Source organism: Telmatherina bonti (genome assembly GCF_933228915.1).
Source record: "Telmatherina bonti genome assembly, chromosome: 1".
Taxonomy (NCBI): Eukaryota; Metazoa; Chordata; class Actinopteri; order Atheriniformes; family Telmatherinidae; genus Telmatherina; species Telmatherina bonti.
The window spans coordinates 18213279-18231159 of record NC_136619.1 but is presented as its reverse complement, the minus strand read 5'-3'; the positions used below and the strand labels follow the sequence as shown (position 1 = coordinate 18231159).

The 17881-nt window shown below is 39.7% G+C and overlaps 1 protein-coding gene across 2 annotated transcripts in view; it reads left to right on the top strand.

Moving 5' to 3' along the window:
* The window catches only part of frmd5b (FERM domain containing 5b), a gene marked incomplete at its 5' end in the record, with an annotated part of 73280 nt that overhangs the window by 54544 nt on the left and 855 nt on the right, over nucleotides 1-17881 (top strand). For both annotated transcript variants that reach the window (XM_079245268.1, XM_079245267.1), the window contains 10 exons: nucleotides 2745-2842; nucleotides 4131-4254; nucleotides 5139-5226; nucleotides 5394-5482; nucleotides 7266-7329; nucleotides 7665-7756; nucleotides 7842-7916; nucleotides 8212-8280; nucleotides 8381-8487; nucleotides 17845-17881. The exon at nucleotides 17845-17881 is cut by the window's right edge and continues 855 nt beyond it. In XM_079245268.1, coding sequence (XP_079101394.1) covers nucleotides 2745-2842; nucleotides 4131-4254; nucleotides 5139-5226; nucleotides 5394-5482; nucleotides 7266-7329; nucleotides 7665-7756; nucleotides 7842-7916; nucleotides 8212-8280; nucleotides 8381-8487; nucleotides 17845-17881 — 843 coding nt within the window. The remainder of the gene's footprint in view (nucleotides 1-2744; nucleotides 2843-4130; nucleotides 4255-5138; nucleotides 5227-5393; nucleotides 5483-7265; nucleotides 7330-7664; nucleotides 7757-7841; nucleotides 7917-8211; nucleotides 8281-8380; nucleotides 8488-17844) is intronic.

The window sequence follows — 17881 nt, the reverse complement described above, 5'->3', positions numbered from 1 at the left end:
ACTCAGCAATGCAGACAGACTGTCCGATTGGACAGTTTAATTAGTGACCATCCAATCAGATAGTTATGAAGACTGGGGCAAAATTCACAACCACAGCTTAGAGTCTTGCATACCGTTTTGAGTTTTTTTTATCTGTGGGCAAGATGTTTGCATTTTTTTCTACAAATATAAATTTATTTTACAAATATTTTCAGGCAGATTTTTCTTATTTTGCAAGATGACTAAATTTAATAATAAATACATTCATTCATTTTCTAAACCGCTTAATCCAATTCAGGGTTGCGGGGAAGCTGGAACCTATCCCAGCTGGCTTTGGGCAAAGGGCAGGGTACACCCTGGACAGCTTGCCAGTCCATCGCAGGGCCACACAGAGACAAACAACCACTCATGCTCACACTCACTCCTATGGGCAATTTAGAGTAACCAATTAACCTAACCTAACATGCATGTCTTTGGATGGTGGGAGGAAGCTGGAGTACCTGGAGAGAACCCACACATACACAGGGAGAACATGCAAACTGCACACAGAAAGGCCACTGACCAAACCTTTCCCCAGCTGAGGATCAAACCAGTGACCTTCTTGCTGTGAGGCCACAGTGCTAACCACTATGCCACCATGCAGCCCTAATAAATACAAACTTTGAAATTATTTGCAAACTTTAACTTACAGACATAAAATATCTACAAACTGCAGGCTGCTGTTAGGAGTGACATCACTGGATGGGTCAGGAGAGCAACTTCTTCCCAAACTCTCCTTTATTTTTCTCGAGTCTATCGTCTCATCGCCCAGCCTTCTCTGTCTCTCTTCTTTTACTTTGAGTTTGACAAAAAGCCACTCGGTACGTTTCCTAAATATTCACTATTGTTTCCTCACATTTGTATCTCCTACAAATGACATTTGAACTACCGTGCTTTAATGACCCTACCCACATGGTTTTCAGTTGTAATGAAAAATTAGCTTAACCAAGTAAAGTTAAGTCAAGTATGAATTAAACGATTACACTTTCTATTATTATAGATTGATGAAAAATAAAAAAAAGAAGTTATCTCTCAACCTGCACAGAGCATCATTCTGTGAAAGATTCAGAGAGTCTGGGGATATCTCAGCATCAAAAGACAAAGGACAAATGTGATCTTTTGAGCCCTCAGAGAAAATTAGCATTCATTTGTTTTTTGTATTTTGTTGTTTTTGTTTTAGTTTGATGATAAAGTAAGAGTTCTGAAACTGGACTCACTGTTTCAAACATGCTTTTAAAACCTAAAAAGCAAATTCAAAGTCAGATCAGTCCCCTGGGGGGGAAGAGGGGGCTTTTTCTAACTCTCATTATTTTATGCTTTTGTCACTTTTTATTTATTGACAAGTAACAACATCCAAGCTAAAGACAGCTTTATTATATTAAAGTCACAAGTCAAATTAGTTTCAGTACAACTTTGACTAGAAAGTTAAATTATCAAATCATGTCATTTTAAGCAGTTTTATCTTCAAATGTAACAAAAGATGTGAAGCGTCAAAGAGGAAAAAGCCCACACATTCACTTATCCGGTGCTCAACAAATCTACGTTCGGTGAGGAATGAAATCTTTTCATTTCTCATCAGCTAAAGTGTGGTCAAGACCCTCACGACTGCTGCTCTGTATGTGGCATCCTTGACAGCTGAACAAACTGCTGTGAGGCGCGCACAGATCCCTGTAAATCACATGCCTAGTCTGTTGCCACGCAATGAAATCTCTCCTTTACAGTCTGGCTCTTCTTGATGGAGCAGAGCGCCGGCAGGGGAGAGTCCGTCTATTCTCCGTCCATCTGTTCTGGCTGGGGGTGCTTTCACAGACATACAAATACACAGCATACACAGATATTTCACAGCTGCTTTTGTTTGATTTTAGAGAAACTTCACTGAGACACGGTGACGCATTTTAGAGCTCTTGCATGATGAGTTGGCAAGACAAGCATGAAATAAACAAGGCTTTATGAGCACATAAATATAAATCCAGTGTGTACATTTTTTACAATTTATGTACCAGCAAGAGTTGATTAAATCACGTGACAATTCTGAATAGTCTTTAATGTAAAGATGTTTAAACCTGCGTCTAACTCTGACACATTTCACAGCAGCGCTTTGTGCAGCTCTTTATTGCTTTGTTGTTTAGAGAGTAGCAGAATCATGTGGGTATAAAATTAATCTTTGACACAAAAAAGGTCATATTAAAAGTTTATTATTATAGTGGTTTAGTACCGATCACTGAGATACACCAAATGGATTTCAGAATGCGCCTGTAGCTGTATTTCAAGTCACTGTTTATTTTCAGAAAGGAATATTTGTTAGTTGTATTTCTACCTCAAGTTAAACATTACTATAGTGTTGAATGGATGATTGGTAGTCATTTATGTTTTTTTTTAAACTGCAATTGTAAATGTAAAACTAAATAGGTTGTTAAAGAGCCAAATAGTGTTAGTGGTTGCATTTATTTTACTTTCCATGCTGTAGAATGACAAGGCAGCTTATCTTTCCTAACCACAAAAACAACACTGATGGTCTCATCGCAGCTGTCTCATAAGCTATCGTCATCACTTTCGCAGCAAATAATTCACATTATTAAATCCTAGGTCTTCTCAATATTTCTCCTCCTGACAACTTTAAGGGAAGACTTATTGTTAGACTATGAGCATCAACAAAGTGTGTTAAATCCTTTATGACTGTGATGAACATAGTTGGCTTCTCTGCTTCTCTTTCTTCCACTCCACAGATATCTTGTTTTCCTGCAGGTCAAAAGGGACCTCTACCATGGCCGTCTCCTCTGTAAAACATCAGATGCAGCTCTGCTGGCTGCCTACATTTTACAAGGTAGCTTAGATGGATAGTTTTGGGATCAGACCAGGCTAATTTATTTATTGCCAGCTGTGTTCCATGCGGGTGTGTTTGTGTAGATAGAATGTGTAAAGACATAAAGTAATACCATTGCTAACTGATGCTTGATGGAAATCTTGGGAAATGTGGGAGTTTTCTGTTTTTATGCTGGAAATAATGGCAAAAGTCAGGTTGTTTCCTTTGATACAATTTTAAACAGTGGAAAAGCTGACATTAACATGTAGAGTTGAAATGCATTGTAAAAGAAAAGTTGCACTGTCTCCCAACCATCTACTCAAACAGCATTTTGTCTCTTAGCTTCTCCCTGAATATAAATGTTCTTACCGTGTCCCCACAGTGCTGACTACCAGATACCTTGCTCATGTATTGGAATTCATTAACTTCTCCATTTAGTTATTCACAGCTGCAGATCATTTGCTCTGCAGGGCTAACTGCACCAATTTAAGATGGTCAAATTAGTCAGAGAAGGTGCAAATACAGTGCAGTTAAATCTTTTTATAACAAATGAAATAGTAATGAATTCACTTGTTTTAGACGCTTGAGGGAAAAGTGCAGAAGGTCCATGAGTGATAAAGGACCAGAGGATAGTGACTGCCACAGCCCAACCTTAATTATTATTTATACTTGCTAACTAAGCTTTAAATACTGCTTAAGCTTGAACATTTTGTTGACCAGGTGTCTCCTTATGGAGAGGTCATCTGCAAGAATATCAGACTGCGTAACAATCTCTACATTTAAACATGCCCATTATCTCTAACATACATGTCAGAGAAGTGTATCAGAAGTTGGTCCAGCTGTTTTTAGATGATATAGTGATGGTGCTTCTGATATAATGCATTAAGCCAATGCAAAGAGAATAAAGTAAGAGGGAACTGACCAGCACATAAAAAGGCTCACACGCTGAAGGCTATAAATCATGGGTATTTACAATTCCTTCCTTACATCTTATATATAAGTCATACCTGGAACCCCAAGTTTTCCCAAAGCTGATTCTAGTCAGCCTAGAACTGTTCTGTTTGCAGGCTGGCAGGATTTTTTGGGGGGGAACCTTTAAGGGAATGTGGGCTTTAAAATCCTCAACTTTTAGCTTTTTTGCTCTTCTGAGGCTTTATGATTCAACACCAGTACATCTACTTACAGAAGTTAAAGTGAAGTATGCCATTAGATTAGTGCAAGAGTTTTATCACCTTATTATACCTTAGTAAAAACGGTAATCCTCAACCTGTAATTTTTATCTCTTACTTTCTTTTTTTTATAAATCTAGCTGAAATTGGTGATTATGACCCTGGGAAGCACCCCGAAGGCTACAGCTCCAAGTTTCAATTCTTTCCTAAACACTCAGAGAAGCTGGAGCGACGGATTGCTGACATCCACAAGACTGAGCTGATGTAAGGGGTAACCTATCCTGATCCCTGCCCACATGTGCATCCATCCCTTTCTAAAACAATCACTATACTGGGAGTGTCTAACTCTGAGTTTTTATGCTCTCCACTTCTCATATAGTCACTTCTTCCTCTCAGAGACTGATGATGATGAACAGGATCCTTTTCATTCTGCAGTTCAAATCTGGCTTACCGAAATGTATGATGTATGATAAACTCAGCTGAGTAGAGCTTTATAAATTAAAAATACATAGGGCTCATACAAGCCTTGGCTTACTACAGTAACTGGATATAATTTGAATCCAATACTGCCATCTATTGATCATTGTTTACCTTTTGCTTTGATTAAATATATATTTCTGCTGTTGTGTCAGGAACAGAGAGGGTTTTTGCCAAATCCTTTTTCTGGAAAGTGATGACAGTGCTGGCATAATTCGAGACAACAAAATGAATGACTGATTGCATTCATGAAAATTGGTATAAATTCCACCCTGTTTGCATCCAGTATTTCTCCTGTCTGATTTTTGACAAAGGATCTTTAAATCAGAATCTCATGCAAAAGCAGAGTGCCAGGAAGTGCTAAATATTCACTCTATTCAGGTTAATGTGACAAATAAAATAATTACAGCAAATCCTTTTACACTTGTCAATACAACAACTTTGACAGCATTAGTCACTGCCCAGATGCTTGAACAGAGACAATGTGTTGAATAACACTTGACATAGCAGCAATCTCCAATTAGCAAACCTTGCGCCTACAACATTTATGTTGTCAGGGTTTTACTTAAAACCATTCATAGATTTGATTCCCTTGTTTTTCAGAAATAAGCAAAGTATTAGATTATGATTTTTAGGCCAGTGCAAAACTTGTTTCGGTTTGATTTTCTCAGAGGTCAGAGTCCAGAAACGTCAGAGCTGAACTTCCTCCAGAAAGCTCAGATGTTGGAGACGTATGGAGTGGACCCACATCCTTGCAAGGTAGCATTCACAAAGCCAGTTTCCTAATATTAAATTATTATGTTTTATTTCTTGAAGTGCCTTAATAATCTTGATATTTGCAAAAAGAATATAATCTCATTGTACTTATAACTGTAGACTGTTTTAATGATTTTTTTTTTCTTTTAAATTCTTCATGTTCCTCTTAGGATGTATCTGGAAACCCAGCCTTTTTGGCTTTCACTCCTTTTGGATTCACTGTGTTACAAGGAAACAGAAGGGTCCATTTCCTCAAATGGTAAGAAGTAATGAATGAGCTCAACACAATATTCATATAAGTTTATCTGTCATATCTGGAGGCACATGTAAATGCAAGGTTTTGTGAGTTAACTCTCTTATTTCCCTTTTCAGAATGGTTGTCTTGTTATAGGACCCAATTTTACAGCAGGCATTACATGTTTGACATCTGGCCTCAGATTTGACTTCTTTAGTAACTCCTTGATCATTACCAAGTGACCAATTCTTGTTTTTGTAAAATCGACCCAAATGATCACACCTTCACCATAGATTTTTTTTCCCTCAGTTTCTCAGAACATTTTATGGTCCAACCTTGAGGTAAACTTAATGGGACATCCAATCTAAAAAAAAAATAGGAAACTGACTTAAATGTTTGAATAGTCTATGTTTAATAGCTTTATAACCTTTCTCAGATTTATGTGTTTTCTTAGTTCATTGCTGATGTCTGTTCTCTTTGGCATTGCATTAACACACCTGTCTGCTCCACACCATCAAACTGAGGAAAAATTCTGTTTTTATACAGGAACTCTTACATTTGATCAGCAGCACTTGACTGCTACTTAGCCTTTTTCAAATTAAAGCAGTAGGGTGTACATAATTATTTGACAACTGCTTATAACTAAATATGACCCTTGTTAATAACATAACTAATAATAATAATAATAATAATAATAATAATAATAATAATAATAATAACTAATTATAACACTTTAAATTTGTTTTTGTTTAAGTGATACTGTGTAAGATTTAATCATTATTGGCGCTAAACCTGTGACTTCCCAAAGGCCATGTGACACTGTTGCAAAATTAAATAGTCTCTATCCGTGACACTCACAAAAAAATAAAATGAAACATTAACCCAAAGTAAAAAAAAAAACTGTCCGAAAAACATTACTATAAATTATAGTTTTGAATATCAAATGAAGCAGTAACTTTTGTGCAACTCATGTGTATAACTTATTGTTCTGCAAACGTCAGCAATAACTCTTAGTTTTACATTACAATAGCACTGCTCCTGTTGAACAGCGTATGAAAACCATAAAACTAAATCAAGTTTCTAATTGTTCTGTACTTCCTTGAAAATTACATGTATTACCATAAAGACTATTCCCTTCTTCAACAGTCATATTGATGGCCTTTAACTTGAAGGCAGCAACATGTGCATTTTCTTCCTGAGTTTTCTATAACGGTGTGTGAATAAAGTGCAAAATGACTGATTAACCGATAAAAATCCATCTCTGAAAAGTTGTTTAAGCCGCAGGATACAAATCGTGTGGAAAAGTAGCAACTTGCAGCCTCAAAATTAAAGTATAGGAAATGCTTTTACTGCATGTAAACAAGCCTAATCTGCACAAAACATTCACATTCAAAGTTACATAGTATCTTTTTAAATACAGCATAATCTAAAGTGTCACATCTTGATCCCCATCTGTTGTGGTATTTACTTCTTTTTTTTTAAAGTAAAGAACAAGATTATTTTTATCATAAATAATTAAATCATTAAGAAATTTCTTCTTCACATTCTCTGCATCTCAGCACCTTTGTACCTTGTAATGGTGTAACCAGTTTCAAGTTGAGGAACATAACTAAAAAAGTACTCTGAGAGCACAGAACTCTGCCATCAGCTCACTTCCACCCATGTTGTGAAGAATTCTTTTAAAAGTTTGCTTTGGGAGGTCTGCACTCTCTGACATGCGTTTCTGGTTTTGTAATGTTTTATGTTCTTTTTCTTTTCCCTTCTCTATGTGTTCTACTTGTCTGTTCTATCTGTCTTTGTATCTCAGGGAGGAGGTGACCAAACTCAAGTTTGAAGCAAAGACATTCCATATTTATGCAAATCAGAAGGAGGTAATATTAGAAATGAACTCATAACAACTCCAAAAAGATTGTTATCTGATTTTCTTTTACATATCATTAAATTAAAGGCAGTATCTGTTGGTTAGTTAATATTCTACACATTTTGTTTATGCTTGAGATGCATAAAAGGCAGAGCTTGATTTCCTAAATCATATAGTACAAAATATTATATTTATTTATTTACAGTAATTTTCTTAAGTTAAAAGTCAGTTATGTATTAAAATGACTGTAAGACTTGGACTGAAGAATGCAAGCCTTTTCCTCAGAAGCATTGCCTTTCTGAATAACCCGTACACCATGAGTTAAGCTACCCTGGTCTGTTACAGGACAGGAAGATAATACTGACTTACTTTGCACCTACACCAGAAGCCTGTAAGCATCTGTGGAAATGTGGAGTTGAGAATCAGGCATTTTATAAGTGAGTAGCAGGAGATACAAAAACCGATTAAGAATTGACATATCATTTAAATTTCTGATTATATATACGCTTTCTTCACTCGCAGGCTGGAGAAGTCGAGCCAAGTCCGCACCGTGTCCAGTAGCAATCTCTTCTTCAAGGGTAGTCGATTCAGATACAGGTATGAAATTAAAAGTGCACGTTATACAGTGGATCACTCACAAAGATTAAGGACATACTTGCATATATACATACATATATATATATATATATATATATATATATATATATATATATATATATATATATATATATATATATATATATATATATATACATACATATATATACATACATATATATATATATATATATATATATATATATATATATATATATATATGTATATATATATATGCAACCTTAGGTGAGTTCTTTACATGTCATCATCTCTTTCTCATCTCTGTGTTTCACAGTGGAAAAGTTGCAAAAGAAGTAATGGAACAAAGTGCCAAAATTAAGAGAGATCCTCCGGAGATCCACAGGTCATAGTTCTTGCATTTATAAAATTGTGCAATGCTTATACTTTAGCTTTGAAAATGCTTTTGCATAGTTATTTTTGCTTGTTTTTATTTGTTTTCCCAGGGCCGGCATGGTGCCCAGTAGGAGCTGTCCATCTATTACCCATGGTCCTCGTCTGACCAGTGTACCCAGAACCCGACGGAGAGCTGTGCACATCTCCATAATGGAAGGTAAACATCACACACATTCACAAACACAAGAGGCATCACTTTGAAGTGGAGAGTGATTAAACTTGTTGATATTTAACATGGGTTGAAAAAGTGTCTTCAGACTCATCTGATCCAGAAATTGTCTGGGTTAGCTGAGTTGTCTCAGCGGTTGTCTGACTTTGAAAGGAAACTTTTGAACATTAATGTTTGACAGATTTCTAGTTATTGTGTTAAAATGTAAAAGGTAAGGCAACTATTTTAATAACAATCATATTTAATATGCTCGATAAAAGGAGGGGTGGATGGGGAGTCTCTCCCATTACCGAACCACTCATCATAGATGTCATCCAGTTACTCCAGATGTTTTTCTATACCGTGGACAGGTTTTCTTGTGTTTTGTTGATTATACCATCTTTTTTTTCAGTTATGTATCTTTTGTTACCAAGTACTAAGGTTGAATTAATTTGTCTTCCTGAGAGGCTAGTGTCCTCTCCTAAAATGTGTTTAGAATGCAAATTACTTCAAATATATATTGAACTTTTTCATATGTTTTACAAATAATATTCTATTTGTCTATAGCTCTATACTCCAACACTGGACTGAGAGGTCCTGCTCTTATTCCTGTTATAAGCTACATTTAACAAACTTATTCATGCTTTTTCAGCTACCTATTTTCTAAATCAGGATCAGCAAACACACACACACAAGCTTGCTGTATTGCCCAGCAATAAGTGCAATGGCTTAGTAAATATCCGGAAGAATTGGTGGTAAAACTAGCAACAGAAAAACTGGCATTATTGCTTTAAATCAGTTTAAAATAACAGACTGTGCTTTGCACAGTCCATGCAGTCTCCAGGACTGTGTTAACCTTTTTGGGGTGAAACAATTCCTGCTAGACTGGATCAGACAGGTGGAAACAATTTTATTTCGGCAACCCACTGGTGGTGTGACAATGTAGCATCTAGCTACAATCCAAGGAGGCGCTGCTCATCTCTCTTTATAAAAATGTCCTACTTGCTCTTTTTCTTTTGCGGGAGTTTTGCTCTACAGAAATGCAAACATTTATAATTGTGATTGCCCTTTATTCACTATCTATGTGTTTTTGCGAGTTATTTAGTATTCAAACTATTCAAGGATAAATCAGTGAGGCTGAAAGTATGACATGCACGTAACACCTGGTTAAATAAGGTCACTTTAATAAAGTGGTGATGACAAAAATGGATATGGTGGAGGTGGGCTTCTGAGCATCTGACTTGCTTGTATGAGAGTTATATCTTTGTTGCAAATATCTTTTTATTGAACTCGAGTGTTCAAACCTCTCATTGTCCTGGGGGCTGTGAATCACTGTCTTTAGTGTGATTTGTTCTGCTGTGGATTACAAATCCATAGCAGACATGGAGTACCTTTTAACACTCTCGCCCAATTTTAACACATTGCACGTGTTTTCCTGAATGGAGAAAGTAGACTGCAGTAAGTGCCTCTCCATGTCAACAGCCTCCCCTACTGAGTGTCACTCACACACAGCGTTTGAATTTTAGCTTTCTCTGTCTCTCTTGGATGAGATTTTTTCTAAAACACACACATACACACGCAGAGTAAAGATCGCCCATCAGACGCTGGCCTCAGGCAGTGTGTTGTCATGAGAGAGTCATCCTGTCAGTTTATAAAGGACACTTACTGTGCCCTTACTCCTCCAACTGGCTATTAACCTTTTGCCAGTGCTTCCACTGAGAGCAAGTTTACTCAGTTGATCAACTTGATCAGATTAATGCTCGTTTTGGAAAGTTTATTAACAACTATGAGGCAAAAACTTCCTCTGTCAAACTAGACTTCCTCTTGCTGTGGACTTAGAGCACAGAATATGATGTTACACCCTAATAATGCAGCAGTGACAAATGATCCCCCAGTGTTTTGTCCTGTTGCTCTGTACGCCCTGGTATTTCAACTGGTAATAATATCTCTGCCTGAAAATAACTCCTGCTGTCAGGGGTCCCTGGCATGTGTCACAGCTAACAGTAGGGAGGGAGCAATGTGAACTGTAGAACAAGTAGACTGCATTCCTTGGCTTTGTCTTGTACTCTGTTGGTGCTCTTCTTTTTGTGTGCTGCTGTCAGCCTGCCTGCCAGCATGTATGAGCTACCAGTCTGAGAGTGAAATGCCTCTTTGATAGCCAGCTACAGTCGAAGAAAAAGACAAATAGCCAGTGGACAGAGACAGAAGAGGCCATTTGAAGACAACCACGCTTACAGGAAAAGAGCTGCTAAAGTGTGTCAAGGTTAAACTGTTAGTTTATTTTGCTGAATCATGGTGAAGTGTCTGATCCGGATCAAGACTAAGGTGAACGTTCACTTCCGTATGATCAACCACTGTTATCGGGATGTGAAGGTGCGTGTGCTCTCACTGGGACCCAGGCTTTTGGGTAAAGCTCTTGGGGTCCTTCCACTCTTCCCGGCCCTTCCTGGAGGTTCCTCGGCCTCAGGTTCTGGTCATGGTTTAGGACAGAGCTCCAGAACCCCTTCCAGGCTAGCTGTCCCACCCTCATTCTATGGGGGCAAGCAGTCACAAGCCAGCTGCTCAGGTAAAAAAAACAGAGACTGGTTTTGTGATATGATCATTACTCGGACTAACTGCATGGCTTTTTATAGAAAACACTAAATTTTAGAGTCACTTCAGCATTTTTACTGGTAGTTACTTTGTCTTGGTGTTAATCATTGTGATTTTTAAATTCCATAATAGAAATATGAAAATTATTAGAACAAAGTAGAAGCTGAAAAAACACAAAGGGGGACATTGGGACATTGCTCCTCTGATTCTTGTTTACTTCAAGGTTACATGCTACAGATAAGAATTTTGCTTTGGCAGGGATTATATTACACAAAGAAAGGATCAGGTTTGAGTATAGGTTGTGACTAGCTCACTATTATAAGCCAGAATTGAGAAACTGGCTTAGAGTCCTGTTATATTTTCTAAAACTATTCCATTACAGTCTGTTGTATTAAAATAAAGGCTTTTTGATTGTAAGCAACTGACTAGGGCATAGTAATCCAATTAGGCCAAGTGAAAGGAAAAAAAATATGTGAAGTTCTACACATGCACTCCTAAAGAATAGTATATGCATAAATATTCACCCTCTTTTCTTTTAAACAAATACAAAGATTTAATGCTGCCATTTGCCTTCTTTAGTCACATAATTAGTTCAAAATCGTCATTGTGTGTCCAAATGTAATGTCACATTTCTGATAATATATGAACCTGTTGTGAAAACATTTTCAGCACCTGCTTCTAAGCAGCTCAAAACTAGTCTCTTTGAGTTCTTCCAACTAACCTCAGGTAAAGTTTTGGAGAATTACAGATGAGGGTTGGAGGCAACAAAAGTAATAAACAGATAAAAAGTGACCTTGGAAGAGCTGCAAAGTTGTGCAGTAGAAGTATCTGCCTACAGGATCACTGAGCTGATCTCTGGTCATAAAAAAAAAATATATATAATCAAGAAAAATACATAGTTATCCTCGTTGAACTACAATAACTGCTTTTGAGATTGACCAAAAGCAGTCAGCAAGTACTTTAGCTGCTTAAGTCCCAAACATGTGTTAATAAAGAGATAGTTATGATTCATTATCACTCCTAATAACTGTCTGCAAATAATGTAAAATGCATCCCATTTTCTAAATCGCTGGCATCTCTTGGTCGCTTTGTTTTCATATTAGGAAAGTTTCAAAAACAATAATCAATGTGCTTAAGCACGACGTAAATAAAGGAGTGGAAATATACATGTAAAATAACCGTATCAATGTTGGTTAGATCAGTAATTCCCAAACTTTTTCTGCCAGGCCCCTTTGCATCGACGACAATAATGTCAAGTCCCTCCTCCTCCCGTCACATGAACCAAAGAAACATACTAAGAAAACATTAGTTTCTTAGTTAGTTACAGTTAAAACATTCATTCATTCATTCATTCATTTACTATCCTAACCGCCTTGTTCGATTAATGGTCGCGGGGATGCTGGAGCCTATCCCAGCAGTCTTTGGGCAAGAGGCAGGGTACAGCCTGGACTGGTCACCAGTCCATCACAGTACAGTTAAAAATGTCAGTACTATTGTTCATTTTTCTATGGTCTGAAACATTTTAAACCAGAAATCTCTGCAAACTACTGAGCCAGTTTTCAATGAGATGGATCCTGCTTTAGTAAAGCAACTCTACATATGACAGTTTGGTAGTTTATTTGCATGCATGCAACACACTGTGGTCTCTTCATTACCCACCAATGGTTATTACTATTCCCAGACGATTACCTGACCTGACCTTACCCTGACTTTAAAGGGCAGATATGCTCCATCATATTTTCTTCTCTCATTTTAGTCTCTCTTATTGATTTATAATAGTTTTCAGTTGGTACTTTAACAAATATGTCCAGTGCCAACCCCCCCAGTTTGGGAACCACTGGATTATTGCAAACACTTGCCGCTTCTAAGTTGCAGCAAAAGCAGTCTCATCTGAAGTTGACTTTAGTGAAAATAAAAATGGGAAGCTTGGATACATTTTAAACATAGCTGGTTGTGTGACAGCAGTTTCTGGCAGATCTTAACATGCTAGTAGATGACAAATCTTTCATACCAAAGCTTCAAAGGATTATGGGGTTTTTTGTTGTAGTGGTTCTTGTTTTGTTTCTTTTACAGTTTACTTGGCAGAGACTTCAAGCAGCTAAATATATAATTATATGCACCAAACATATATTTATTTCAACAATATGTCCTCAGGTTCCTCAGTCAGTTTAACTGGATCTCAGTTTCTGCATCAGAGAAAAAATAGTAGCTGTAAGATTATTTTTTTAAAGCATCCTATCTTTTTGTAGAGCTTAATGGATGCAGGATGGACACACAAAATCTTGTGCAAAAGTTTGATTCTTTTCATTTTTGTGAAGGAAATGTTGATAAATGCGGTAGAGATGTTCACTTAAAGCAGCTAGATTTTTCTGATCAAAGATCAAAATTCACTATGACCTCACAAAACATTATATTGCCACAATTATTACAGATTTTGCACAAATGTGTCAAAGATTAAAAGAGTAAAGTGATGCTACTTTAGCCTAAAAAGACAGATTAGGCATCATGTTCTACACGCCTGTTGACACGCAGGGGACAAAACTTTGCATCAGCCTTCAACAGATTGGTCAACGGCGCAAGGATTGAGGAAAAGTTTCTGCAAAAACTCCGGTAATATCTCACCAGCCCAAGAAACCTCATAGGTTCCTTTCTGGTAGTTGGCAGGGAATACCTATCTATAGCCTCCACCTTCGCACGCACGGGCCGCACGCTACCCTGGCCTACTTGGCGACCCAGGTAGGTCACCGTGGCCTGAGCGAGTTCACACTTAGCCAAATTCACGGTAAGGCGCGCAGAGGACAACCGGCTCAACAAGGCCTTTCTTCGCTCCATGTGAGAGGACCACGTATCAGAATAAATCACGACATCATCTAGATACACCCACAACCATGTTCATCAGCCGTTGAAATGTCACAGGGGCATTTCCCAAACCAAACGGCATTACCCTGTAAGAGAACAGGCCACTGGGCGTGACAAATGCGGAGATTTCACAAGCCCGCTCAGTCAGGGGAGCCTGCCAGTAACCCTTCAGAAGATCGAGTTTACTGATGAACTTGGCAGACCCCACCTGATCAATACAATCATCCATACGTGGCAAAGGAAACGAATCGGGCTTGGTGACCCTGTTAACTTTCCCATAATCTGTGCAAAACCTTGGGGTGTTATCAGGTTTAGGCACCAACAAGCATGGTGAAGCCCAACTCGACTTTGAATGCTCTGCGATCCCGTTCTGTAGCATATACTCCACTTCAGTGTCCAAAAGGCTACGTTTTACCGGGTTCATTCTATAAAACCGTTGGCGAATCGGCTCCACATCACCCACATCTATGTCATGTTCAATCATGTTTGTGCAGGACGGAACATCACCAAATATCTCAGGATAAGCGCTCAGCAGCTTAGCCAACTCAAGTCACTGGAAAACAGATAAGTGACCAAGGAACCCTTCCAAATCTTTCAATATCGTAGAGTTTTTAAGTCTACCCATCAGTAGGGCGGCGTCTGAATCCAGCAGGTCATCCTCATTACTCGTCTCTGTCTGAGGAAACTCGCTACAACCAACACAGACCGGGCGGATGCCGTACACATCCTTCTGTGAATCCTGAACCTGATACGATTTCAAGAGGTTCACGTGACACAACTGATGACGTTTCCGCCGTTCGGGCATGGCAATAAGATAATTGTTATCCGTCACCTGGCGTACAACTGTATAATGGCCAGAAAACCTTGCCTGAAATGGCGAAGTAACCACAGGAAGTAAGGCTAAGACCTGGTCACCGGGATGAAACACATGCAGTTCTGCATTTCTATCATATCGCCGCTTCATCTACCCTGTGCAGCAGCCAGATTGTCTTTGGCCATCTGTACAGACGCGAATAGCCTCTGATGGAAACCATTGACGTAATCAATTACAGTCTGAGGAGGTTCAGATTCCTGCAACTCATGCAAGGCACTAAGCGGTCCTCTAACCATATGTCCAAAAACCAAATCATTAGGGCTGAATCAAGTACTTTCCTGCACAACCTCCCTTGCAGCAAGCAGCATCCAAGGCAACCCCTCTACCCAATCCCTCTAACCCTCTGCCTTCATCTGCACGCAAAAAGAGCGCAGCAAGGACTTAAGCGTCTGGTGGAAACGCTCAAGCGCGCCTTGGCTCTGCGCATGATAGGCAGTTGAGCGATTATGCCGAACACGCAAAAGCTTTAACACCTGGGAAAACAATCGGGAGGAAAAATTAGACCCCTGGTCACTTTGAATGGCCCTGGGTATTCCGAAAATTGATATGAATTGAGTCAGCGTACGCACCACAGACTTGGCAGTAAGCGAATGCAGGGGGTATGCGGCAGGATACCGGGTGCATTGACACATAACTGTCAATAAATACATGGCTCCAGAAGTCGAACGAGGCAAGGGACCTACACAGTCAACTAGCAGATATTTGAACGGCTGACTCACAGCCGGAATGGGACATAGAGGAGCCACTTTAACCTTTTGATTAGGCTTACCGGTCAGCTGGCAGGTATGACACGTTTTAATATAGTCTGAAATATCCTTCCTCATGCAGGGCCAGAAGAAATACCGCAACACGCGGTCATAGGTCTTTCTGACACCCATTTGACCCGAATCATCATGTGAGACTCGCATGACTAACTGACGGAATGACAGACTAACAACAACCTGATAAACCGGATCCCCATCACAACAGTCACTTTGGGGAACCCATTTCCGCCATAAAACACCCTCCCGAACCAAATATGCCTGGGCGTAATCCTTAGCGGCCGCCGCAGACACAGCAGACTAGAAGAAAGTTTGCAGTGCCAGATCAGCCTTCTGTTCTCTAACCAGATCATCACAAGTCAGAGAACCAAGACCCTCAGGCAGACTAAACACAGGCAAGATCGAATCATCATTAGCAGGTTCTGAATGCACAGCACGCGCTGCATCCATAGAGCGCATCACCGCACATGCCTTAAAAACATCAGGAAACAGCCTCACATTCATATCGGGCCCACTGTGTACAAGTGGCAGAGGCGCCACCACCGTCACCCCGTTTCCAAGTTCGAAACCGCTGGCGATATGCCTCTGGAACCAACTCATACGCTTTCAGGATAGCAGCCTTCACCGGACCATAATCGGCACAGTCACTCAGACTTAATAAAGATACCACTTCCTGAGCACGTCCCACCACCACACACTGAAGCAACGTAGTGCGGTCCAAACTAGACCAGCCTCACGTATCAGCAATGCGCTCAAACAGCGTGAAGAAGGAATCCACATCATCCTCATTAAACTTAGGAACCAAACGCAAATCATCCAGCACATCAAAAGCCATACTGGATCTATCAAGGTCACGCCGAGACCCCGCAGCCAGTTTGCCATCTTTAAGTAAATCCATCGCGTACTCTCCAGATCCAACCTAGCCAGCTCCGTACGCTGCCTCATCCTTTCCTTCTCCAACTCCATCTCCTGTCGCATCTTCTCCAATGCCAATTCCTCATCCGTCTCCAACTACATATGCAACAAGAGCAACTCTTTCTGCTGCTGAAAATTTAGGGACCCAGCAGGAACAGACTCCTGCACCAGCTCCGTAGACGCACCAGCAGAACCAGAATGCAGCGAAACCTGTGCGAAAACCCCAATCTCATGCAGGTTCGCCCGCAAAATAGCCTTAACATTTTCCTTCAACCGCTTATCACCAACATCAATCTCGTAGTGCTATGCAATACGGACCAGCTGATCCCACGAACACTGATCCAAAAAACCCTCAAACGGAGCCTTAAGAAAGTCCTCAACCGACATAATCACAACTACCAGCCGCACCGGTCCAGCGGTTCAAACTCACCCCCTCTAACTGCCAACCACACAATACCTAACTCAACCCTGGTCTTCAGGGATTAGGGATGGTGGGTACTTACACACCAAATACCACTAACGAGACAAATGGGAAACCCGCTGCCCCCCTATGGCCATGCCCCCGAGACAACTGCTCCAACCATATAACCCCACACTACCAAGCACAAGCAAACGAAACCCAAAGGGGAGACGCGTTACACCTACAGAGGAGTGAGCCCGCAACCACCCAGACCGGCCGCGACCGCACACAGCAATACAACACACAGGGCGACGGCGGCAACGCCAAAACCAGCGAAAGCGCAACACGCCCCCCCCCCCCAAAAACATGAAGATGAGCCCCCAATTATTACGATCGGCTGCAAAGACCATAACAAAATGAACGAAGAAAAGGAATCCGGAATACAAAAGTATATTTATTAACTAAACCAAAATCCAACCCAAAAATGCCAGGCCCAAACTCCTGTGGACCGGGGCACGCCGTGGGAGAAGCAGATCTTAATAGCCGATTGGAGATCCTGGCCAGCTGTCACCAATCAGCCATTAACTCCACCTGCAACAACACATAATTAGAAATCAAAGCAAACTAAAAAAAAAAAAAAACACAACGACCCAACAAACCATGGGTCTTAACATCACCCTTTTCTGACCATTGTTTACCACCACAATGTCATTGCCTAACAAGTCTTCAAAGATATTCATATAAACATAAACTAATTGATTGGGGGAGGCATAAAACTATGAGATGGTAATTTGAGCTTTACTATTTCACCCTCTGAGATGAAATGTACCTGCTGAAATGAAAGCCCAACTTCTAACCAGTCTTCTTATCTCTTCCTTTATCAGTTTAGTATCTCTCTCTGTTCAACTCAGCTAAATAATACTGTACTTTTGAATAACAGGAAATGCATGCATCCATGTTTCCAGGTCTGGAGTCTCTTCGAGACAGTGCCCATTCCACGCC